The sequence below is a fragment of the Desmodus rotundus genome, chromosome 3 (genome assembly GCF_022682495.2).
Source record: "Desmodus rotundus isolate HL8 chromosome 3, HLdesRot8A.1, whole genome shotgun sequence".
NCBI lineage: Eukaryota > Metazoa > Chordata > Mammalia > Chiroptera > Phyllostomidae > Desmodus > Desmodus rotundus.
Window position 1 is genome coordinate 155,302,006 of NC_071389.1, and position 26,769 is coordinate 155,328,774.

A 26,769-nucleotide genomic window follows, 5' to 3' on the forward strand; every position below is an offset into this window, starting at 1 on the left:
AGGAGCAAGGGATACTTTCTGAGCCCTTGTTTTTACCTTCACTAGGGCAGACTGTAGAAATTTAAGAATTGAAAGGGACTCTAATCTTCAGATTTTATAAATCCTAAAATTAAGTCTCGTGGAAATGACTTGCTCAAAGTCACAAAATATAATCAGGGACAGCTCCAGGAGTTCTAGGTCTCTTAACTCCCACCTTGGCTTCTGTTTCTTTGTTCTACGTATCTAAAAATTTTTTTGGAAAAGAGTTTACTCTTTCATTTGTTTCTACGCGAGATCCTTCACTTAGGACTTGGCAAGGAGGTGAGGAAGTTTGAGAAGAGCAAAAGGCCCTAGGACATATAGTTAACATGCCTGTAATTTGAATAGAATTGATCTCTGATCTCTGGAATGGAGTTGTGTTGCTGATTCTCCACTTTGGTTCATTCATTGACTCATTAGCTGTTTGATATGGATTGTTTGGTGGGGGTTTTCAGTATCTACTTCAATTTGGTTGAATATATATATTTTTTGCTGCAAATATACTATTTTAAAATGTCAAGCTGCTTTTTTTTTTTCCAATTACAGTTGACATTCAATATTAAATTAGTTTCATCATAGTGGTCAGGTGTTTATATAACTTAAGAAGTGATTCCACCGATAAGTCTAGTACCCCCTTGACACCACACATAGTTATTACAATATTATTGACTATATTCCCTATGCTGTACTTTACATTCCCATGGACAGTTTTGTAATTGCCAATTTGTACTTCTTAATACCTTTACCTTTTCCACCCATCCCCCTATTCCCCTCCCACCTGACAACCATCAGTTTGTTTTCTGTGTCTCTAACTTTGTTTCTGTTTTGTTTGTTGGTTGGATATATTTTGATTCAAGTAAACTGACAAGAAGAAGTCTAAAAACCTGTAAGATTTGATTAAGTCATTAATAAAGCTGTCAATCTGAACCATTTGGGAAGAGTAATATTCTGGCTTAATGTATTATCTTGATAAGTGATGTACTCTTTCAATAATGTTGGTCTCTCATGCATGTAAGGAGCTATGCTAAACTTAATTTCTCTGTTGAACTTTGTGTCATCTTTCTAACTATAGTACAGGTATAGAAGCAAATAGAAAAGTAGAAACAATAATTTGACAATTGCATTTGGAAGGGTTTCTTGACTGGAGACTTTCTGAGTACAGAACAGTTTTGCTGAAGTTGGTAGGATGCAACACAAGACAATGCCAGAACGCCAGAATGCATGCCAGAATATCTCCTGGTGCAAAACTCAGAGCTGCCAAAGAGCATGAGTCATAAGTAGTTTCCGAGACATGGTGGGAAACCTGTTCTATTGGATTTGACCTCATCTGTTTAGGAATTCCTCTTTACTCTGATGCCCAGGGACAGGACACATTTGTCAGGCAAATTACTGCTATGTTCTTACTTAGAGGAGCTGCATTTTATGCACATATGAAAATGTACCTGAGTATCATATTGGTGCTTCTGCGTAAAAGCAGGGATATAACCCAGTCACTTGTCTCCAAGTTCAGAAATCTCACCCTTATTTTGTGGTGGGTTGGAGCCAGCTCACAGCAGCTCATAAGAGGTAATCAGATTTTGAGAGCTAGTTATTAAACAGCCATTATTTCAAAATTAAATTCTATAAACTTACAATCATATAAATTATATTGAAAACAAAGGTAGTAAATACTCAAAAGTCATCAGTTTTTACTCACTTTACAGTTCTGTGTTCTCAAGGTATCGTAGCTCTGTGGTAGAAATACTGTAGAACAGTGTGCTACTGCACGTCTCTTCCCATTTCCACATTCAATGATGCACGTTGATAGGTTGAAATGGGCCATGGTGGGAGCATTTACATCATGGAAAATTCCCACACCACCAATCAGGGCTTGACTTATTATTATGTTGATGGACTAGTCTTAAGAAAGTGATGGAGAAAATGTCAATAATGCCAAGTAAAAGTGTATCATGTCTGCAGGGATTACAATGTGAATAGCACAATAGATTAAAGGTAAATTCTTGCAGTATTCAGAAGCTATTACCTGATTCAGCAAAGAAGCTGCTCACATTATTATTGACAAGTGACTGAAGTGAAGTTATACGTGTCCTTGTTTCACTATCATCTTACTTGTTACATAGATGAATGTAACTTGTTACATAGAACATAAATGAAACTATTTACCACCATGCATGTTGGAGCTATACTCACTTGTCAGTTGCCACCAAAGGTTGCTATGGATACAGAAGTTTGACAGAAATCAAGGAATGCATTCTGTAAGAATCAATTGTAATGCAATCAATAAAGTATATTTTATTATGAAAAAAAGATACGTATGCAAATGACTCATTTGTATTTCTTTAGTTCCCAATTACAATTTTATGTAATTCAGATTCTTGTATTTATTCCATACTTGTAAAACATTCTTGTAAATTACTAAATGATTGTTTTTCTTAGCAACAATATTTGCATTTTCTCATAAGCCTCCTGCTCATTTGTCGTGTTTTTCTTTTCCTGCCCATAGTCCTACTTTTTTCCAGGCAGAGCTGTGGATCAAAGAATTGTAAGTTATTATTTTTGCTATCATTTTTTTCTTCTCCATCATGTCCTAATTTCAGTTAGAAGAAATCAATTAGCCAATCATCCTACCTGTGTTTAGTCAGTAAAAATTCACTATTTATAGCCATTTAGAAAACAACTTTTAAGTTATTGGGTTTTTAAATTCTATTGGTGTTAGGACATTTCTATGCTCAGGTTTATTAAATCTAACAATTGTTGAAGCTAACTTGAAGTGAAAAATATTTCAAAATTAGCAATTATTTAGAGAGGAAAATAAATGCCCTTATTTGCACATGGATAAAACAAATTATTGGCCAATTTCTACTCCTGGAGTTTAACAATCACTAAAAGTTTTTGGTCTTCAATTTTAAAGACTCACTTTAAGTTATCTAAACCTCCGATCTTGATTTTTTTTTTAAGAAAAAATAGACCCATATTATTCCTTTGGTTCATAAATACAATATTTGAATTAAAACCTCAATGATATTTTATATTTTCTCCTTTGGGACTTAGTCTCATTTTTGGATTTCCAAAATAAAGCTTAATTTTCTCCATAATCTTAGAAGTATGCTTTAAAAAAAAAATGATTACATGTTTACAAATATCTACGAAAGGCATCTTTCCACATTTGGCAACAAATAATTTTTATTATTTCAATAAAAACAGGATAATTTCAATAATACCATGTGCTTTCACTCTGTCCCAAAATACAAGTATAGTGTTAAGTTAGTGGAAGGATTTTAGACTTCGTATATGAGGGTTTTGTATTTACTGCTCAATGTTCATCTGTAGTGGGCTGATGTTAAGAGAGTGGTGTGCATTTGTGTCACTTTGTTTTCTAGAACTAGTGTTTATGATTCTCGAGCACGGGAACGATTGCGCCAGATTGAAGAGCAAAAAGCACTGGCATTACAGCTTCAAAACCAGGTAAACAAAAGTTGGGAGGAGGCTCTAATGAAACAGCATATCCAAGTTGAAACTAATTTGGAAGGTTATGTGTATTTGGGATCAAAGCTGCTGTAATTGCAAGATAGTATGGTACCATAGCATTCTATGATAAGTGATAAATGTTCTTGATCTGTCCCGCCAGTACTACTTAGTTTACATAGAGAGAGAACATATTTCTTTAGCCCACTTATTCTGAAGTTCTGTCTTTTAGAGGTTGCAGGAACAGGAACATTCAGTACATGATTCAGTGGAACTGCGCCTTCGTGTACCTCTTGAAAAGGAGATCCCTGTCACAATCGCCCAAGAAACAGTAAAAAAAGGTCGTAAATTAACTGATAGTGAAGATGAATTTCCTGAAATCACAGAGGTAAATTATATAATATAAATTTTGACACTAGCAAGTGTCATGTTTAGAAACAATGCTTTGGATGAACTTAAAACATAAAAGTAATGGAACATGTGGTGTTTAAATTGCATAACTTATGCCAGAGGGGAGGAGAGTTGGGGGACTGGATAAGAAAGGTGAAGGGATTGAGAAGCATGAATCGGTTTTTACAGAATAGTCATGGGGATGTAAAGTACAGCATAGGAAATATTGTCAATAGTATTGTAATAACTGTATGGTGCCAGGTGGGTCCTGGAAATATCGGGGGGTAATACTTTGTAAAGTATATGATTGTCCAATGACTATGCTATACACCTGAAATTAATATAAAATAATATTGAATGTAAATTATAATTTAAAAATAAAATTTAGCCCTGACCAGTGTGGCTCAGTTGGTTGGGTATTGTACCACAAAGTGAAAGGACAACAATTGGATTCCTGGCTAGGTCACGTGCCTGGGTTGTGGGTTTAGTCCCTGGACAAGGCGCGTGAGAGAGGCAACTGGTCAGTGTTTCTCTGTCTTTCTCCCTTCCTCTTTTTCTAAAAATAAATAAATAAAATCTTAACAAAAAGAAAATTTAAAAAGAATGAGGAAATTGTATTTCATACTCCTGCTTTCATTTGTATCACAGCCCAATCTTGGCTTTATTTTTAAATGATTGTTGAGCATTGAGGAAGGAATTACGGGTGGGTTTTAGCAACTTCAGTGAAAAAACATTTAATAAATTTGTGTTTCATGGGCAGTAAGCTGAGCTTTACTACTTACTACTATTGCTTATTAGTATTCTAGACTTATTAGTATTACTACTATTACAGACTTATTACTATTAAGTAATAAAAATTGGTATAAAATTTGGGAAATACATAAAGTCTATACACTTTAAAGTAATCTGTTTCTTAACCCAGTCTTTTGTTTGAAAAACTAAATAGTTGGTGAGTATAACACATGTAGTTGTGCTGAATTCCATGTTTTACATTAAAAAGAACAAAAAAAAATTCAGGAAAATGTATCTAAAAGAGACCATCTTTACTCCCTTCCTACTTTTTGGGAAGCATTTTATTTCTCAGGAAATTGGATGAAAAACATAAAATATAATTAGGTCTTCTCATAGACTTAGAAAATTTGATAGCAGGAATAATATGAAACAAAGGTCTGAATTGTTTGCTGAAAAAGAAGGCAGGACAAAGTGGGATAAAAGTAAGCAATCAAAGATTACTACTGGAAGGAGTAGAAACCAAAATGTTAGAAGTAAACAGTTGATTAATGATAAACAGTCTGGGGATTGTGTGGGGCTTGTTGAGAAACCTGTGTCTAAAGCAAGGTATGTTTAATCTCCAATCCCTCTTGGTTCTCTAGGAAATGGAGAAGGAAATAAAGAATGTTTTCCGTAATGGGAACCAGGATGAAGTTCTGAGTGAAGCATTCCGCTTGACCATTACACGCAAAGATATCCAAACTTTAAACCATCTGAACTGGCTCAATGATGAGGTAATCTTGCACCCATTTTTACATTCAAATAGTAAGTGAACATTAAGTGGAAACTAAAGACATGCCTTGGCTGGTGCGGCTCATTGAATTGAGTGCAGGCCTGTGAACTGAAAGGTCACTGGTTCTGTTCCCATTGGGGCACATGCCTAGGTTGCAGGCCAGGTCCCCAGTTGGGGATATGTGAGAGGCAACCGATTAATGTTTCTGTGGCACATCGATGTTTCTCTCCTGCTCTTTCTCCCTCCTTTCCCCTTTCTCTAAAAATAAATAAAATCTTTAAAAATGTATTTAAAAAATATTTATATATATATATAAAAAACTAAAGGAATTATCTCACTGTTTCTCAAAGTGGATGGCCTGCATCAGAATCAGCTGTCACAGGCTTCTCAATTCTCCTGAACAAGTATGAAGCGGTGTGATAGAAATATGCATTTTAAAAAGTGATTTTTATATACTTTATTGCCTGATTTAACTTAAAGTCTGAGAACTGCTGATTTACCTTTTTATATATTGATAATTTGGACACTGAGGGAGAGGACATTTACTTAGTATTGTCACTGTCTTTTCAGCACTTCCCCTGCAACTCACGTGTTCGGAGAAAATACTTCATAGCTGACCAAGTTGCAGCATGAAGGAATACTTTCCATGTAGGATTCCATTTCTGCTTCTCCTCTATCTCTGCTTGTTCTAGGTCACTTAGGTTATCAGTTACAAGCTTTCTAAAATAGCCTATTTTTAAAACTACTATTGAAAAAGTTATATTATTAAATATTTGATGTGTTGGGTCAAAAAATGTTATGGCCCTCAGCTTTTGAGAGTTCTAATTATTTCAAGTAAATTGATTACTTAAACTGATCTGTCCTATTCATAATACCTGTAGGAGCTTGTTTTATTTTAGAAGGATATTTTCACAGCAAAAGAAGAAAACAGTTTGCTTTCTCTCCCTAAGTACCCGCCTCCTTTTTTAGGCCCACTGGCAGCACTCCTGCCTGTTGTTTTGGGTGTACTCAAGCTTCCCAACTGTGGAGTATTTTTAGATACTCAGTGTAGAAAGCACTAAGTAGTCTGGCTACCTATATCCTAGTCTTGTAGGCTACGGACCTTCCAAATACTGGGTTGGCTAAAAAGCCCATATGGGTTTTTTTGTAAAATGAAAGACACTTTTTTTTTTCACCAATAACTTTATTGATTTGGATATTTTGAGTATGTTGGCTATCTTCCACATGGTCGAACATTGATTTTTCTCAATTATTGTTTCGAATTGATCGCTGTATACTTCATCTGGTCTACCTGACATGAAGCACCAACCAGCGAGAAATCTCCAGCACAGAACTTCACAAACCACTTTCGACACGTTTGATCACTCACAGCACCTTCTCCACGCACTGCACAAATCTTTTTTATGCATTTCAGTTGCATTTTTACTTTTCTTGAAATAATAAAGCATAATATGCTGAAAATGTTCCATATTTTCTTCCATCTTCAAAATTAAAATGGCTACACAAAAATTCACCTATTTTGATAAGTTTTTTTTCAAATGCACGCTGACATGACAGCTGTCACAGGACAATCTAACAAAACTGTTTCAAATGATGTTAAAGACAACTAAGTGCTACTAGAGCCATCTTGCAGGGAAAAAAATGAACTTTTTGGCCATCCCAATAATAAATTGGCTAACATCTATTGAGCACTTACTTCATGTTAGGCACTGTTCTAGTGTTTTCTGTTTTCTGTTCATGGAATGGTCACCACAACCCTTGGAGGTGGATTCAGTAGTTTTATCATCTCTATTTTACAGATGAAGAAACAAGGCATAGAAAGATTAAGAAACTTGGAGGGTTACGTGGCTAGTAAGTAGCAGAGACAAGACCCAAGCATTGGGTCTTATGTTCTATATCATACCGCCTCAGAATCTTAAATTGGATCCTGTTTTAGGATTAGAGGTATGGATTTTGAGAGCCATCTATCAGGCCCAGCATGTTGATTTTGTTCTGGGGCCAGTTGGACGAGCCCTTTACTCTTTGCCAGTTGTGAATTTGTAAGATATGAATTTTCATCATTCCATGAATAATATCTTTGACCAAGAACAGTAAGGAAGGTATGGTTTGATACTGTCTTGCTTTAGGGGAAACCACCCTTACTTCTTTTGGAATAGTGATATTAGAACATTGGATCAAATAATAGAAAAAAAAGAGCTTACCAAATCAAGGGGCAAAATGAAAATCAAGAGCAGTGAAAAATATCTACCAATTGAGTGTTTTTGATTTGGAGACATTTATCTATGGTCTCTTGCCATGTCTTGCCTGCTGCTGCTAAATGGGACAGGGTCAGTTATTCCACAGGAATGCAACCCGTTTATTGTAAGTCATGCAAAACCTTCTAGGGGGCAGCAGTGAGTAGGGTATGAGCTGAGTTCTTGCTATTTACTGTGGCAGTTACTCTGTAAGATCCCTTACAGAGGCAGCATTCATCAGGACATATTTTCCATTCCCTGGGCCCATCAGAGGTTGGATTTTTAGCAAGCAAAGTTAATGGAAATTACATTATTTAGAAGAGATGAGGGGAAGGAAAGATTCTTCTTCTACTTTATCTCTGTCAAGCCTACCCATAACTTACAGAGAGTGCTTGTCTTCTGAGTTCAGAATAATGGTAACCTTGAAAGCAGGTACCAATTCATGTGTCCATGATGATGATGAGAACCATTTTTAAAAGTACCATTTTCAAAGTACCTTACTTCTCAGGCTTTCAAAGTTATTGCCTGTTAGAAGCTAACATCCTGATGAGGAATTAGTAGGTATCCTTAAGTATTTGTACTTATTTAAAAATATTTAATTCCATCTCTGATTGTGAACTCTCAATCTTTTTTGCAAGTAATTTGTCCTCTCTTTAATTCTGTTCTCCTTCCCTCAAATAGATGTTTTCATCAATAACCATTTCTCTTCTTTCTGTATCTTCTGTCAGTTTTATAGGCTTTGTTAAAACTTTCTCCAAAATAAGGTGACTGACAAATTATTCTTCACATTTTTTAGACAAGATAAGATCCTAGAAGTGAAAGGGATCAGAGTTAGTTTATAAGGAAAATAAAATCCAGAAGTTTGTATTTGGGTTATGTACAGAAATCCATTAGGTTACCTTTTCTCTGGTAATCCATTAGGTTACCCTTTCCTAAAATAAGAGTGGGCCACAGTGCCTGTTCATACAATAGGCATTTTTTTCTAATCCTCACCCAAGGATATGTTCATTGATTTTTAGAGAGAGAAACATTGATCAGTTGCCTCCTGTATGTGCTCCAACCAGGGATTGAACCTGCAACCTAGGTATGTGCCCTGACCAGGAATTGAACCCATGAACTGTTGGTGCATGGGACAGTGCTCTAACCAACTGAGCCACCCGACCAGGGCTGCACAGTAGGCTTTAAAATATGTTTTTATGAATGAGTTTTTGTATGGGTGAATAGTTAAATTCTGTATCACTTCAAAGAACTAATGATTGACAGGATTGACATTTTATCTTACTATTATGAAAATGAAACATGGCAGAAATGGAATGTGGGGGCTGGCTGCCTTGTAAAGAATATAAAAGGAAAGCTGGTAAACGTCAGGGACATTGTAGATGGGGGTTTCTCTACTGAGTCTGGTGATTAGTTATTAATGTAAATATCTTATTAAGGGAAGGACAATGGGGTTAAAGGGAGAAGGAATTAGTTGCAAAAGTAGATTGAAAGTTATGAAGAAACAAATGGAAATATTTTTAAATGGGTATCAGTACTAGAAATTATTTACTAATTCCTGGACATTGAATTGAATAACTTCTGGAATCCAACTCTAAGATTCTAGGTTAATCATCCTGAGGAAAGGTTAATCATCCTTTGGGCTTTGTGTTTCTCTTTATGGCCTGATGATTCTGCTGATTAGAGGGCCTAAACGTTGTTTTAAAAGGCATCAGATAAACTTAGAAATACATGACATATAAGTAAATGGATCTGACTTCTGCTTCTGGTCATGATGGAATAAATTAGATTAGATTTACGCTTTCAACTTAACTACAAAACTAGACAAAACATGAAAACAGCAATTTTCAGATATTGGATAACAGTGATCCCTGAGAGAAGGGGATGGAAGGGATGAGTCTATGATTTCCCCAGCTTACTGGGGTGGTGTATTGAGGGCGGAGAGCTAGTAAAATCTGGCAGTGTCTGACAGTCTTGCTGAGAGGAGGAGACAGGCTTCAGAGTTTGGGAAGCAAAAGTGGGTAAGATTCATGAGGTCAAATACTGGAGGGGAGAAAGAAAGAGAGAGAAAGCTCCAGAAATGTGCAGAGGGCCCTCCTTGAATCTTTCATTGAGTATCCATTTGTATATATCTGGAAAGAAACTACCAGAGACTGGGAACTGTGTGGAAAAAGGAATCAGAACAAGCTTCAGAGCTAAAACAGGCGCCAAGAACAATGTTCCAACCAGAAAGAATGGAGAAGCCAAAGGGCATCTATTGACTAGAGTCCTCAAAAGAGTATTGCCTCAGGGTTGGGGCCCAACTGGCCCTAGAATAAAGGCTGCTCTGGACCTATGGTAAAAAGCCTTGAAACTTCCAAGTAACTTAACTATATCACAGAACAAAGCCCAACAATATATAATAGAATGCAACAAATTCTGGTAACAAAGCTCAACAACACGAAATTCTTAGTATCCAGCATCCAGTCAGAAATTACCAGGCATGCAAAGTAGAAGGAAAATGCAACTTATTACAAGGGGAGAAAATTCACTAGAAATACCCAGAAATGACAAAAATGATAGATTTAACACAGAGAAGATAACTAAAACAGATATTATAAACATATTCCATACATTGAAGAAGGTAAGGGAAAATAGACATTATGAGAAGCGAAATGGAAGATATAAAAAAAAGACACAAATTGGACTTGTATAAAAATACAGTACTTGAATTAAAACATACATGATGTGGAATTAACAGTGGATTAGACACTGCAGAAGAAAAGAAATTAATGAAGATAGAGCAAAGGAACCATCCAGGTGAAACAGAAAAAGGGCGCTAAAGAAAGATTACTAGAGCATCAGTGAGCTGTGGGGCAGTACCAGCCAATCTAAGCCTGTAATTGGAGTCACAGAAGGAAAGGTGTGGTGAAAAGGCTGTCAAAAGAAATGAAGAAACAATGGTAGAAGATTTTCCAAATTTGAAAATTTACAGTAACAGGTCCAAGAAATTCAGCATACCCCAAGTAGAAAAAACACCACACCAAAATATATAATAATCAAATTGCTGAAAACCAGCAATAAAGAGAAAAATAATAGATGTCTGGTTAAGAAGGCAGCATAGGTAAACATGGCTCACCTCCTTGTACAACCACATCAAAATTACAACTAAAATATAGAACAACCATCACTCAGAACTATCAGAAGTGAAGTTGAATGGAAGTCTGACAAATATGGGATTAAAGAAACCCCATCCATCCAGACTGGTAGGAGGGGCAGAGATGCAGTACAGGCTGGTCCCACATCCACATGTCATGGATAAAAATTTGGGAGGGATATTTCAGGAGCAAGGAGGCCCAGCTCCACACCAGGCCCCCCATACCAGGGTTCTAGTATGAAGAAGATAAGTCCCCATAACTTCTGGCTGCAAAAACCAGTGGATAGAAGTGAGTGGGTAGAAGAACTTTTGGAGTCCCAAGCAGTTCCACTTAAAGAACCCACACACAGACTTACATTCGCCCCCTCTGAGCTCCAGCACTGGGTTAGCAGCTTGAAAGGCACCTGTGGCATACAGGGAGGAACTGAAGTGTCTGGCATACAGGCAAGAACTGGAGGGCAGCTTTATCCCAAACAGAGAGGTAGGCAGAGGACATTGTCCTTTTTCTGAGCCCTCCCCACACAGAGCCACCGAGCTGGCAGTTGGCTGCCATATCTGAGACACCATCAACCTGGCTAACACTGCCCTGCCCTGGAGATATCTTGGGACTCTATCCCACAAAATTTAGGGGCTCAGCCAAGTTGTTAACCGTGACTTTTCCCTATGAATGGCTGCTCTTGGATCATGCTTCACAACTTTCTAACTCCTCTCAAACAACCAATAGCTGGTTTCAGTAAAACCCCAGTCCACGTACCTCATGCTAAGTGTCTCCAGACCAGGCAACAGCAGCGACCAGCCTAGATTCACAGCTTGGCTTTGCCTGGGAATCTCCAAGCCCAGCACACGTTGCAACCATCTCCGATTGCTTTATAGCTCTGGAAGGGCGGTTCCAAGTAGAACACAGGTAGTGGCTGGCCTTGGCCTGCACCACCTGGGAAAGGCCAGAGCCTGTGTACCCAGTGGACAGCTACAGACTACACTGGAGCACCACCACCCTGCCCCTGCACAGCTGATGCTCCCCAGAGGGCAGAAGTTGGTTGTCAGTAGTCAAAGCCAGTCCTTGCAGTTGACTGGCCTAGGTAAATCCCTCCCATTGACCTGCCAGCAGCAAGAAGGCTTAATTGCAAGAGGAGGGTATATTCAGCCCACACAAAAGGTGTACTTCAAGTACCCAGCTTGGGTGATAGGGGAGGCTATGCCACTGGACCCTACAATACACCTGCTACATTAGGCACTCCATTAAGACAGGGAGGCATAGCAGCCCTACCTAATACATAGAAACAAACACAGGGAGGCTGCCAAAATGAGGAGACAAAGAAACATGGCCTAAATGAAAGAACAGACTAAAACTCCAGAAAAAGAACTAAACAAAAGGGAGATAAGCAATCAGATGCAAAGTTCAAAACACTGTTTATAAGGATGCTCAGGGAACTTAGTGAGGACCTCAGTAGCATAAAAATGATCCCAGTCAGAAACAAAGGATACGCTAATTGAAATAAAGAACAATTTACAGGGAAATAACAGTATAGTGGATGAAGCCGAGAATCAAATCAATGTTTTGGAATATAAGGAAGCAAAACAGCCAGTCAGAACAAGAAAAAAGAATCCCCCCAAGAAATGAGGATAGTGTAAGCAGCCTCTGGGACAACTTTAAGAGGTCCAACATTCGCATGATAGGGGTGCCAGAAGGAGAAGAGAAGGAACGAGAAATTGGAAAACTACCTGAAAAAAATAATGAAAGAAAACTTCCCTAATTTGGTGAAGAACATAGACATGCAAGTCCAGGAAGTGCAGAGAGTCCTAAAGAAGATGGATACAAAGAGGCCCACTCCAAGACACATAATGAAAATACCAAAGGTCAAAGATAAAGAGAGAATCTTAAAAGCAACAAGAGAAAAACAGTTAGCTGCCTACAGGGGAGTTCCCATAAGACTGTCAGCTGAATTCTAAAAGAATCTTTGCAGTCTGTAAGTGATTGGCAAGAAATATTCAAAGTCATGAAAAGCTGGGATCTACAACCAAGACTGCTCTACCCAGCAAAGCTATCATTTAGAATTGAAGGGCAGGTAAAGAGCTTCCCAGATAAGAAAAGAATAAGGAGTTCATCATCATCAAACCATCGTTATATGAAGTGTTAAAGGGACTGATTTAAGCAAAAGAAGGTCAAAACTATAAATAATAAATTGGCAAAAAGTACATATCTATCAACAATTGATTCTAAAAAACAAACTAAGCAAACGAGAGCAGTGACAGGATCGTGGATACAGAGAGCATTTGATTGTAGCCTGATGGGAGGGGGGTGGGGGTGACTGGGTAAAGAGGTGAGGAGATTAAGAAGAACAAATAGGTAGTTACAGAATAGCCATGGGGATGTAAAGTACAGTATAGGAAATGGAGTAGCCAAAGAACTCATACACATGACTCACAGATGTGAACAATAGTGTGGAGATTGCCTGAGTGGGGGTTGCTGGGTGGAGGGGGGTGAAGGGAGGAAAATTGGGACAAGTGTAGTAGCATAATTATTAAAATATAATTTAAAAAAGATAATAAAAGCAACTAGAGGAAAATAGACAGATTATATACAGAGGGACAAAGATCTTTATGAAACCATGTAAGCCAGAACACAGAGTAGTTACGTCTTTAAGGTACTGAAGGAATTTTAAAGAAACTTGGCAACCTAGACTCTATACCCAGCAAATACATCTTTCAAAAAGAAGGCTATACTGTTCAAACAAACAAATGCTGAGATAATGGATCTCCAGCAGACCTGTACTATAAGAAATATTAAAGGATGTTCTTCAGGTAGAAAATTCAATTTACACAAAGGAATGAAGAACAGTGGAAATGCTTTCAGTTTTTAATATCTCTGAAAGACATTTGATTAGTTAAATGCAGAATTAAACACGGTACTTTGGGGTTTATACCATGTAGAGGTTTTTTCCAAAATGCAAAAGCATTAGATTCTTAGAATATGTTGGAATACTGTATTTCTAACTTTACTGGTTGGGGAAAGCCATGAGGAAAAGACTTGTAACAAATATGGGTGCAGAAGGAATTAAGGTAGAGTCTGCCTAGCAGACTGTAACAACATGAATGACACAGCTACAGGAAGACTAGTTGCCTATTTTGTAAAGTCTCATCTTTGAAAGAAAAGAGATGTCTTAGCTATTAAGCTTAGTTATATAGCTAATTCATAGTAGCCTTGTGTATAGAGAAGAATTCGTCCTTGATTGATAGCGGAGAAGTAAGAAGACTTTAGAAGGGATATACGTGTCTGTCCAGGTGTCTAGCCATGTACAATGAAAAAATAAGAGGCATTTATTGAAGAAGATACAAGATACAAGAAACACTGTACACAGGATAATGATGCCTCAGTACCCTTCAAAGTGGAAACCTTGGGACTTCACACAGTTCTCCCAGTAGCCATCAGCTGCCCCATTGTATTTTCCTGAATTTCATTGATAGTCTGAAGTCTCTTCCCTTTCAAAGGTGATTTTAGTTTTGGGAAAAGCCATAAGTTACAGGGTGCTGTATCTGGGCTGTAGGGAAGCTGAGTCACCTGGGTGATTTGATGTTTCGCCAAAACACTCTGCATGAGCGGGCATGTCATTGTGCTGAAGGTTCATCACAGCTGCCCATAGTTGCACCAGTTGCCCATAGCTGCAGCCTTCTGAATCATCGGAATAGTTTCTGTGGAGGAATGTTCAAGCTTAATGCAAATTTTGATGCAGATTCGTTGCTCTACTCCCTCAGTCATTTTGAATGCAACAGCCACACAGTACATATGCTCACTCAATGGCATCTACTGCCCCCACTGACTAGTACATTGAAATAGTCATTGTTCATGCATGTGCATTCCAGTCTACTTCTTGGCTGCCAGGTTACATCAATGTCATGAAACCATTCTTGTTATATAAACAATGGCTGGACTTTTTCCAGACAGGCCTCATATGTCAAGGTTACCTGATTTTTACTGTGGAACCGGAGTCTAGAGTCAGAGCACATAACTCTTTATCTAGCATTCTGACTTTCAGAACACAATCTTTGATGGAAATGGGGAATTGGTAGTGGTCATAGCTTTCTAATTGTTTCCAAGAAAGAGATAAATTTAAGTGATACTTAATAAAGAGAGGAAACAGCTTGCAAAACATTAAGTCCATCTAGACAAACCTAACACAGGAAATAAATTTTCCTTAGGGAATAAAAACTGATTGCATAAGAAGGAAAAAACCTAGGCAAAATGAGATAACTTAGTTAAGGAAATATGTTGGGTCTGCCATATGCTGTGCACTCTTTCTTGTGGAATAAAATGATCAGAGTGGAAGTTTTAGTGTTTCTAACTTGAGTCACTGGTAGATTCCACATCATTAAAGTGTTTCTTAATAGAACTAGTCCTTTTAATTAACCAGGGATTTATGTGGGATTACACAGAATTGTAATTAACAGTTGTCATAACTCCATAAAAATAGGTATTAGCTGCTTGTCTTTCTCTAAAACTTTAGCAGTAATTCTAATAATTTTTGCTTAAATTTGCATGTGAAAAAAATTCTGCATACATGTTCACAGAGAGGGATGCAATACACATTACTTTCCTGAAGTCTGCTGTTTTGGTTTTTATAATATTATTAAGTTAAATCTTAGAAATGAACGACCTTCTGGCTCATGATGTTTGAGTGCTGCTGCTTGGTTAATCTTTTGGGCTTTGTGGTTGGCTAGGGTAGATTTAATGTGAAAATCAGAATGGAAGATCAAAGTGAAAAATCTAAAGAAGTAAAAAAGGGAAAACAGCTTTGTTTCCCCTAAAATTGTATTGGTCCCTGCCCAGGAGCACCATCATGCCCAAGACTCCTAGAACATTTTTTTCCTAAGCCAATTAGTATGGTTCAGAATGTAAAATTGGGAAGGGTTAAAAGTCAAGACGACTGTAAGTGAGATGTTTTACTTCTAAATGCAGGAGAAAACAATGGCTTGGCTGGTTTTCTGGGTAAGAAGGAAGATGCAAATAGTAGTGGCCATTTATGTCATTGTGGCAACACAGAGGAAAAGGATTGAGTCCTTAGTCTGAAAACATTGTAGGCTTTTCTTTTAAAGAGAAGCCTTTTTCAACTTCAGCCTGGCAGCTCTTCAAATAAAATCACAAAGGAATAAGACACTATAAACAGCCGTCCTGCCCCCAGACAGGACTGCATAGACAAGCAGGCGCTCGTGGCCAAGGCTGTGAAGGCAGCAGGAAGGGCAGCTCCTTTGGCACCAGGAGCCACAGTGAGCAGACAGGCAAGTATGGGTCCTAGAAAGAGTGGCAAGTGGACTCACACTGGTGGTCATGCTCAGGTGCTGATGTACTGGCAAGACGAACAGTAGGCACAGGGCTGATTTGCTACTTTTAGCTCCGTATTTCAAAGGGAACTCAAAATCTTCTGGAGCTAGGAGAGTGTGTGCAGAAAGGCTCTAGCCGTGGGAGGGTAGGGACCCTTGTCTTCATAAATACAAGCAAATGCTCTGACACATCGCTGCTCGTTTTCATCTTAAGCACTGTGATCCCTTCTCTCATTACTTTTTCCTTCATCTTCAGCCCTCCTCTGTGAGGTGACATGTAGGATTCTTTTGTTCTCTAATTCCTAGCTTTTTTTTTTTTTTTTTTTTTTTATGTCTTGGCTGAACTATGGCAATTTTCCTCGTTTGGACAGAGTAATAGCTAAAAAACTGAGGAGAGAAACTTGGATCTAAATTCTGCCTCAGATGTCAGATTACACATTCTCCGCTAATGGGAGGGAACATTGAGGCCACCACACTCCCTCCTACTGGGATACAGGGGAAATGAAAAAAACCCACATTACTTCTTAGAGCTAATTAATAAGCTGACTTTGGAGGAGGCCATTTCCCCCTCTGTGGAGAAACGTTTGTTGGAGGCAGAGCTAAAGCAATGGAAGAAGGATTCTTAAAGGAAACATAGCGATAGGTATGCTGCCTGCCAGGTCTCTGTTTCCGTTCACCTGGGTTGGTCTTTAGCTTTATTATAGTCCACTCTTTCAAAATTAAAAATCAAAATAAAAATAAACCAAACAAGTCTGGCTAAGTCTAGCTAAACTTCATTGGTCTAAGGACTCTTTCCTTCTAAAAATTAGGCTAGTCATGTGTAGATGACATTCATTTATGTCATCCTTTTTCACTTCAGAGTAATTATCCCAAAGGTCATAATTACTTTTATGGGCACCTGGGGAAGAGAGATCTTTGTGGCTATCATGTGTTTGACTGTCCTTACTCTCTGCCCGATACCTCCCACCTTTGCCTGAGTCCTTACTGCCTGTTCAAATATATAACTTGTCTGCCCCATGGAAAGTTTGGCTTCGAGTGACTGGCAGGTCATCTGCCTGTTCACTTCACCCTTGGATTGAAGGGTTTAGCCTCATAGCCTGGCTGATACCGTGGGGTGGGTAGAACACCCGAGGACTCAATGCCTTGCCGACTTTCTCTCACTGTGTCATGTAGTTTATAGCCTAGAGATGTGTGCTTGCTGGGCAGACCCTCCTGTATTCCTGGCTGCCTTCATTCCTAGAAGTATTATTAGCACCATTATCCTTGGGGGCAGAGTTAGATTGGAAACTAGATTGAGAAATCTGTAATCCTAATTGTGTCTTGACTCATTATCATTATCTAAAATAACTGAGTTCTAGTCATCTGTTGGGCGGGCACACTAGACAGAGAATTAGCCACAATCCGAATCCTGGGCCTGCTGGGCCTGTGCTCAGTCTTCAAAGATGCAGACAGAACAGTGTCTGTCTTCAATCCTAGCCTCCCCCTCCACCTTGTTCTGCCTCGTGGCAAGTGTGGCTTCCCTGCAACTGCCTAGGCATCCCCATCTATAGGCCCTTTCTCTGGTCTAGACCGTGCTCTGGTGTGTTCCTGGCAGCGGTCCCTGCTGCCTGCTGGGTATGTAGTTGCCTACTGTTGGGCAGTAGCTCATTGCTCTGGCATCCTAATGTGTAAATATTTGTCAAAGGCCGGGGGCATTTTCCCATTCCCCAAAAAGCATTCTGAAAAATGTGCCTGTTTTCTTAGTCATATTTCCAAGCTGTGGATCAGTTAGCCCATTCATTCCTTGCAGTTGACAGACACTGACCTGGCCTCATCTGACCACATAAAGTAAGGATGCAGTAACTTCCGGTCCAGTAACTTTCAAACCTTAGCACCAACGAGTCCTGGACCTAAAGGAACCATAGACAACATAGTCACTATTAGAGAACACATTGTTTCACTAACAGAAAAAATCACTTATCTCCTATATCAAGCATTTTAATTTCTTTCACTCATACTTGACATTGAAGTCATAAACGGAATCAATGAAAATGAGAAAGCTAACTATATAGATTCGGGGGATAATTTTAATCTTCATGTTTGTGACTTTACTTTCAGGTCTTGTGTCATACAGGTTTTTATACTACATTCAAGTATGCCTCTGTAAAAGGTGGCATTGCTGAGCTACTGTCAGTTTGTAGGTGTTTTGTCCAGTGTAATTGATGATTTATCCTCTCCCTCAAGTCTGATTGAAACCGAAGCCATTTGCCTCTGCAAGAGAGCTTATTGGGCTGAAAGGCAGTCTTTAGCATTGAAGCAGTTTTCTATCTTTGGGTAAAACCAGGTGACCCACATTAAAGAACTGAACTCTTGATCTTAGCCTTTTAACACTAGACTATAACTAATCTCAGGACTTACTTAAATTGCTCACAAAGTCCCAGAAGGTTGAAGTAACTACTACTGTACTTTATTAAACTGCTTGTCCTCCTTTGTTTGCTTTCCTCTAAGTCTCACCTTCAAGTGTCCCTTCCTCCTCGTTCTGCAGTCTTTTAAACTAATCCTCAGTCTGCTGGCCGGCATCTGTATCCCTACCCCATTATATGTATCATCTCGGCTTTTTGTTTTCACTAGTTATAACCCTCAGTCCTCCTCCCTTCTGGTCAGAATTTGATATAGGGACATGAGGCCATTGGGTGTTAGAGTCTGAATTGAATGATTATGAAGCAATGGCATATGCTGTACAATACAGCAACTGCTTTTCTTTCATGTAACACAACTATTACGAAAGACCTGCATGTCCATTTTAATACATATAATTTCTTTCCACAGATCATCAATTTCTACATGAATATGCTGATGGAGAGAAGTAAAGAGAAGGGGTTGCCAAGTGTACATGCATTTAATACCTTTTTTTTCACTAAGTTAAAAACAGCTGGTTACCAGGCTGTGAAACGCTGGACAAAGAAAGTGGATGTATTTTCTGTTGACATTCTGTTGGTGCCCATTCACCTGGGAGTGCACTGGTGTCTTGCTGTGAGTACCCTTTTGTTTTTGATAAGATTTAAAAGAAATTTGTATAATTATAGAATACACAGAGTAGTGAGCATTAGTGCTACATCTTCACTTGGTGATTGAAAGAAGAGTAGTGTTTACTTGGCTAAAAGTCAGATCAATACTTAGAACTTTCAAGAAAGCTGTGGAATTTCTTTTTTTGGAAATACTTTAAAAAGACTTATAAGTCTAAGGAGCCTCAGGCAAATCCTGGGGAGAAAAAGTGACTTATTTTTACACTGCCATCCTCTCTATTACATGGAGCAATTCAATAATTCCTCTACTGTATCTGTCCTTTCAGGCTCTCTGTCCCATCTTTTAAAATCTACATGTGTCTTCAAGGCATTTCCCTAAATAAAAACAACTCCCTCCTTTAGAGGGATTTCTACAGAGGACTTTCTAGTTGGATCCCTTATTTCTTTCACTTCTACTTAGAGAGATGATGCTTGGCAATTTTGGAATTATTTTTAAGAACATCAGTAAACTACAAGGCAGGAGAATCAAAATAAAATTTTAGCTCAAGTTATCAAAACTTTCATAAAAAGTGACTTCTTCATGATGCTGCCAGTTCAGACCCTGTGAATATTACTTTCTCCCTAATCATGACTTTCCTTGCATACTTAGTAACTTAATATTTTTTATGACTCTGAGAACACGGATGTGTTAGCTTAAAGTATTAATGAAAGTATAAGAGTTGTTTCACAGACTATTGTGAGTTATATTTGAAAAGCATAAAGCCAAAGGAAATTCTCCAGGTAAATAAACAACACCCAGAATCTGTAACTGTCTTTCCAAAACCGTGGAAATAATCTCAGTCAATTTACATTCTTTGGAGAACATGTTGTGTCTTCACTGTTGCCCACATTGTAGATGGCGACCCTGAATACAGAATAAGGTTTTAGGGCAATTAATGGGGCCACTAGTTGATCAGCCCCCACTATAGGTCTGTGTAAATAATCCCCCTGTTCTCTGTCTTCTGCAGGTTAAGCATGGCATGATGCAAACTATCAATCAGTCAAAGTTGTTACCATTTCACAGGCAATCTGGCAAAAGATTTCAGGGAAAGGAAAAGCTGAGAAACCAGTCTTCTTCACGTCATCAACACAGTTTGTTTGTTTGTATTCCTAGGTTGTAGACTTTAGAAAGAAGAATATCATCTATTACGACTCTATGGGCGGGCTAAACAACGAAGCTTGCAGGACCCTCTTGTAAGTAAGGAGTTGAGGACAGAAGAGTTTAGTGTTGGTATATATTGTTTTTCAGCTGTTGAGCTCGGCTCTTTTGTGCCTTCAATGGACTGATTAATAAAGGAGATTTTCATATTAAGTAAGACTGGATATTTTATGTCTAAGTAAGTAAAGTTTAATAATATTGTAATAATACCAGATATATGCCCTAATGCGAACACTTACTGTCCTAGTACACTAAAATATAGTGGGTATAAACATATCGATATAGAAACTACTTAGAAATCATCTAACCCAACTTCCTAATTTTTCAGATGAAGATACCAAGAGTGATTTTGATTTGCCCAGGTCCTATTAGTTAGTGGCTTAACTGTGAACCAGAATGCAAATCTCTTTATACCCCATCTGTTTCTCTCTTCAAAATGCTTATTCCTCACTGTACCACACCAATGGGTAGGTTCCAGAATGGTGAGCTGTTTGCACTTAAGAAGAGCATTGTATGAGGCATGCACTCGACAAATTGTTAATTTGGATTGCATTTTTGTACAGGAGACTCAAGACTAAAAATAGTAGATAAGTAGTTCAGTATTGCTAGAGGAACATTCTTCTTCCATTAGATTGATTTCTAAAGGACCATATAAACCAAGGAAAAGAATGAAAACCCGTTCTTCAGGAGGAATGGTGGGTAGAGGGAACCTGGGTGTCAGAGTCAGGGACCGTATGTCTCTTGGGTTGACCTGATGTATGGTGGGCATGAGCTGCGGACGTTCTGAAGAGGCCTAGCAGTGCGCGGATACCCCACCCAGCATATGTACTCTTTTCCTCAGAAGCGCACGTGAAAACTCTTCCTAAGGGTTGTCAGCGCCACTCTTTGGGTGGCAGCGGTCATCAGAGTTCTGCACAGCTCAGCTCATTCTCTCCCAATATCTTTAGGCAATACCTAAAGCAAGAAAGCATTGACAAGAAAAGGAAAGAGTTTGACACCAATGGCTGGCAGCTCTTCAGCATGAAAAGCCAGGTACATTTTATCTAGATGAGATAAAAATTCCTGAAGTTAGGGTAGTTGGCAAAAAAGGATTTAACTGTTTGATTCCCAGGGACCTTCTCTACCTTAGTGTCTAGCCTGACCTTGGCTTGGTTTGGTTCCTTGGGGAAGATAGAGTAAGCTGTGGGAAAACCGGCCATTTGTTTCTTATGTAAAGCATGTTTTCTAAATGCCCGGCTATTTTGCTAAGCCTTTCACTCCTGTGGGACATGTTTGCTGATTGCTTGGCCTTTGTGGGAGGGAGCAGCTTTCACACCCTCAGGGACCGTGGGAGTCTAAGACAGTTTCCTGTGCAGTTAAGGTGAAGTACACAGGCATGATCTGAGAAGCTGTACTTTTTCTCTGAGCCTGTGTTGTTCTAAGTGGGAAACCAGGGGTATTTCTTCAAAATTCAGAGAAACCTGTAAAATCTATATCCTTTGGTTCTTATTTATAATCTGATAAGAAGGAAGGAATCTTGGGAAGGTGTCACCTTTTCATTATTTTTGGTCTTTCAGGAAATTCCACAGCAGATGAATGGAAGTGACTGTGGGATGTTTGCCTGCAAATATGCTGACTGCATTACCAAAGACAGACCAATCAACTTCACACAGGTGAGCCGAGGCTTTGGGATGGGGGGAGCTCTATGTCCACCCTGTCACCAGGTGCCGGATAGGGGCTTTTCTCTACCCTTGGCTCTGCTTAGGGAGCTCTGCTTTGTCCTATAGCTTATAACACGTGGTTTCTGCCTGCCACATCACAAGAACAAGAAGGGTAATAATAGGCCATGTCCTGGGTTCCCATATATTACATGTTAAAGTCAAGGAATTCTGGTCAGTAGCAGAGCCTTCTTCTCTGCCCATCTTCCTGACCTACCTCACACCCTACGAGAAACAGAGAACTGGAACCAGAGCACATTTTCCTCAGTTTCCCTTTACTTTGTTAGCAGGCAGGTTTTGCTAACTTAGACTAATTCTTTACTTCTGTTTGAATGTAATGGCTTTTTCCACCATAGCCCTTTGGTGGAACTGACTCTCGCAGTTTCCATCACTCTTTCTCTAAAAAGTGACTTTTAGATCTCAGGCCTCAGATCTTACATCATCTTAAGATTTCAGTGCAGAGGACTTGATAGACATCATTCTCAAAATTCTTGGAGGCATTTTGGTATAGCCTGGGGATGCCTGGAAATGCCCAATAAAACTTCTAAGGCCACAACAGTGGAAAAGAATAGAGATGGCAATAGAAAAAAGCAAAGGAAAGAAAAAAAATCACATATACTCAGAAATGAGAAATTTGAAAGACCAGAAATGCAACTGAGACTATTTTAGTTGAAAACTTCAAGGAGGAAAGAAATATTGGGTCTGGACAAAAGAAATGAAAATTATGCCCTGGCTGGTGTGGCTCAGTGGAATGAGTGCCGCCCTGTGAACCAAAGGGTTGCTGGTTTGATTCCCAGTCAGGGCACGTGCCTGGGTTGCAGGCCAGGTCCCCAGTAAGGGGCGCATGAGACGCAACCACACGTTGATGTTTCTCTCCCTCTCTTTCTCCTTCCCTTCCCCTCTCTAAAAAAATAAATAAAATCTTTTTAAAAAGAAAAAAAAAAGAAAATTAAGGGTGTCTCTGTGTCCCTACAGCAACACATGCCATACTTCCGGAAGCGGATGGTCTGGGAGATCCTCCACCGAAAGCTCTTGTGAAGACTGTCTCAGCAGACATTGACATTGTAGGGGACCTCTTTGTTGTCTGCAGCCAGAGACGGTGGAAACAGCTGCTCCCAACCCTCTGTTCTTGTAAAGCCCTTGATCCTGGACCAGGCCCTGGCGAGATGCATTCACAAGCACATCTGCCTTTCCTTTTGTATCTCAGATACTATTTTTGCAAGAAACTTCGGTGCTGTGAAAGGGGTGAAGGACATCCCTAAGCTGAAGAGAGAGACTGCTTTTCACTTCTTCAGTTCTGCCATCTTGTTTTCAAAGGGCGCCAGCCTCACTCAGTCCCTAATTAAGGGGGCTGAGAGAAGCTTGGAAAGACTCTTGGTTTCATACAAAACTCTTGTTGTTAGGCCTTACTAAGAGGTTGCAAAGGGCATGGGCAAAAGAAGTTAGGGATAAAAACCACCAGCATACACACGCACGCATACCTACACACATGGTTTTCAAGCTGTTTTGTCAGGAAAGTGACTGTAAACTGGACTTTGGGGCACATGCATAAGTCCCTCCTCTAGGACTTTTCCTATTTATATGCCCCTTTGTGAAATCTGTCTGCTTCTAGAAAAGGCTGTTTTATCATCTGTAGCTTCCTCCCATCCTGAGGCACAACATATGAGCCCTGGGTGGACCCCAAAGTCCCAGGCAGTCCTTTCCTTAAAAGCAGGGGTTTGCATGTGCTCACAACACATGATATGGGGAAGACCCACCCAGGGAGCGGTTTAGTGGAGCAACAAGGCACCACTTTTACTGCAGTCTACTTCTGACCAAGAAGAAGGACCTCAGTCTTTAGCATAAAATTCCAGCATTGGATGAATGCAAGTCTAGTTTGGTCTGTGGCTAGTTAGTTTAAATATGTTTCTAACCACAGAGAATTTAATATATATATATATTTCACAGGGATATGTTTTTTTTAAGGCTGAATGTGTTCACCATTTTAGCCTGTAGATTTATTTTCATTTTCCAAATTTAGCTCCAGCACGCACAGACCCCAGCCCCTATGTGCAGGGTGTTGGGGACTTCCTAACAATGTTTTGGGACCTGGGTGAACTTTGGCTTAGGGATAAAGGTTACAGAGGGAGGTGAGACTTTCAACTGGAAAACGGGTGGAATTTGGACTGGTCAACTTGAGATTAAAAACCGCTACTCCTTTTGTTCTTTTTAAGTATCTCCCCCACCCTCTGAGCGTTCCTCAGGCTAGATAGTGAAATGATCCAATGCCAGTGTCATTTTTGTACTTAAGTTCCAAAGTAGGAACATTTTATACTTTTTTCTGTATTGTAATAGGTAGTTTTGTATGAAATCTTTTCTCCTCTTCCCTTGTACCCCATCTCTTCAGCATTGTGCTTTCTCCCTGGGCTCATTTGAAAATTTTACTCTGTTTTATACCAGGCTGTTTAGTACATTTTTCTATGTTTTACCACAGGTTACAGTTTGAAAAGAAAACTATTTTTTTTAATATTCCATTGTTAATGATGTTCCTGTTGCCACTCCAGCAACTAGATGTCCCGCCCTGTTCATAACTGCCTGCCTTTGGGGGGAACACCTTCTGTTTGTTTTCTGTTTTTAAATTTTATTTTATTTTATTTTATTTTTTTGGTGTTTTCTATAGGAAATAAATAGCTTCCTATATATGAGTTGCTGGGACCTTTCAAATTCTCTTTTAAAAAGCAGTGATATTCAGCCTCCATTGTAGGACTCCTTGAACATTAACTCTCGGTACTTAGTGTATTTAAGTGACAACTTGAAAGGGATAATTTGGTATAGATTTGGACTGAATCAAAACACCTGAGTTGTTCAGGCTCTCACTGTTGTCTGAGGGACTCAGGACCAGGTGGTTTTCTGTATTTATTGTTTGTTTGTTTAGATAACATCTGTTTTACCTCCCTCACAGACTTTTTGTACAGACCAAAGCAAATATTATTGCCATGTATAGCAGAAAATGAAACATGCAACAAAAGCACTTTGAAAAATACATAAGGAGTTGTTGAGCCTGTCTGATCCATGCAGTTTTTATACAGGCAGGAGTCAGTGACCCTGAGACCACCCTTCACGGTGGGAGTGAGCCCCGCTGAGACCTAGGTTGTAACCTAGATGGCTCAGAGGGGCCCAGGTGTGCTTTGTTAGAGCGGGCCATTCTTTCTAGAGGGCTAGCCAACAAGGGCAGGACCAGCACCTGGACATTTAGTTGTGCCTTCATTTAAGGGTGGGCTTTGATGAACTAGGGGCCGGGGGGCAGAGGGAGAAGACATTCCTGTATTCCATGGCCAAGGGCATGTTTCCAGTGTCTTGTTGAGACTGCTTTAAAGTAAATAAGTATATTGCTTTCCTTCTCACCTATTTTACTCTCTCCCCTGTACTCAGTGCTCATAGTCACCTACCCTAAACAATGAGTACTTGAGGGATGATATACCCTAGATGCCAGATACAGAGCCTTCACCAGAAACCAGAGCCCAGCAGTCACTCCTGGGCCCTACACAGAGAAAGTCAGACCACCCCTGCCCATTTGAAAGAATGTGGTCTGAGCCACAGAGGTTAGCTCCATCCCATTTGTCATCTGGGACCCGCTGTTGGTCCTGGGAGTCCTGTTAAGGGTAGAACGTAAGCACTTTTTCCTCCTCAAGCCTGGAGACTGTATAAATTGACTTCTATATATATGAAGTGCTTCATATTTCTCTGTGATAGCAACTTCTTCTTTAGCCCCTGTAATCAACTATCTCTAGCAATATTAACCTCAAGTTTTAGTGACCTTGGGGTAGAAACATTATCTGAGAGACCGCTTCCAACAACCCCATCCCTTAGCCTGTCCATCACCACCTGGTTTTACATGCCCATAAAAGGCTCTAGTGGGTAGAGAGGGAGAGAGTTCGTGTAAGAGTCCCAGCATTTTTAATGTCTCAGCCTCTGGTCCTCTGCTATCCCTTCAGCTCTCAAGTACCTCTTGCCAGATTGAGAGAGATGACTGACACTTGGGCCTTGTCTTCTCCCTTGCCGCCCCTGGGTGGGCCAAGGTGAAGTGGTATCTGATGCGTTCACCCGGTGACTTCACATACCCAAGAGAGTTGGAAAGGAGGTGAAAGGCTCTGAGGCTTTGTTGATGACTCAAACGGGGTACGTGCTGAGCTTGTGACAAAGTTGCCATATTTGCCTAGAACAATCTATCAGGAGCTTCAAACTCATCCTAAAATTTTGGAAGAGACAAGTAAGGCTCAGCCAAGTTCCTTTCTTACAGTCCAGGGCCTTATTTCACCTGTGCTGAATCCTAACATCAGCTCTATTCTTAAGAGCCTGTAACCAGCATCCCCAGCTTTGGAGGTGGGGAAGGACATGAAGCCGGGGTGGGGGCGGGGAGGGGGGGGGTCATGCTGGTCAGCCACTAAGATAAGAGCTTGCATATGCATTCCCTGGGGGCTAGAAAAGAGAAACTGGGGTACTTTGAGCTAGACCATAAATCTTGAAGAAATATTAACATGAGCTGCCTCTCTGCCTGTTAGGGATAGGGTAGGGATAATCCCAGCTGTGAAAGTTTGGGCCAGATGTGTTAGGGTCTTGTCAAAGTCTAAGATTCGGAAATGTTAGTGAGGGCCACGATGCTACTTGGAATAGAAATCAGTCAAGGTAGAGATTCAAAGTTAAAGTTTAGGGCCAATGTTATCATCAGCTTGGTCTTACATTTAAGGCCCAGGTCAGTCTTACCCTATCAGGACAGATCATAGCTGCTAACTTTATTCTCAGCTGAGGAGTAGCCATCCACCGCCTGGC

General features: G+C 39.6%; 1 protein-coding gene across 3 annotated transcripts in view; it reads left to right on the top strand.

Moving 5' to 3' along the window:
• SENP1 (SUMO specific peptidase 1) overlaps nucleotides 1-24,644 on the top strand; it is a 55,802-nt gene extending 31,158 nt beyond the window's left edge. For all 3 annotated transcript variants that reach the window (XM_024575465.3, XM_024575466.3, XM_045184048.2), the window contains exons 10-18: nucleotides 2,522-2,560; nucleotides 3,399-3,483; nucleotides 3,716-3,871; nucleotides 5,247-5,378; nucleotides 18,869-19,072; nucleotides 20,219-20,298; nucleotides 21,211-21,295; nucleotides 21,820-21,915; nucleotides 22,936-24,644. In XM_024575465.3, coding sequence (XP_024431233.1) covers nucleotides 2,522-2,560; nucleotides 3,399-3,483; nucleotides 3,716-3,871; nucleotides 5,247-5,378; nucleotides 18,869-19,072; nucleotides 20,219-20,298; nucleotides 21,211-21,295; nucleotides 21,820-21,915; nucleotides 22,936-22,998 — 940 coding nt within the window. In that variant the 3' untranslated portion in view covers nucleotides 22,999-24,644. The remainder of the gene's footprint in view (nucleotides 1-2,521; nucleotides 2,561-3,398; nucleotides 3,484-3,715; nucleotides 3,872-5,246; nucleotides 5,379-18,868; nucleotides 19,073-20,218; nucleotides 20,299-21,210; nucleotides 21,296-21,819; nucleotides 21,916-22,935) is intronic.
• Nucleotides 24,645-26,769: the final 2,125 nt, after the last annotated feature.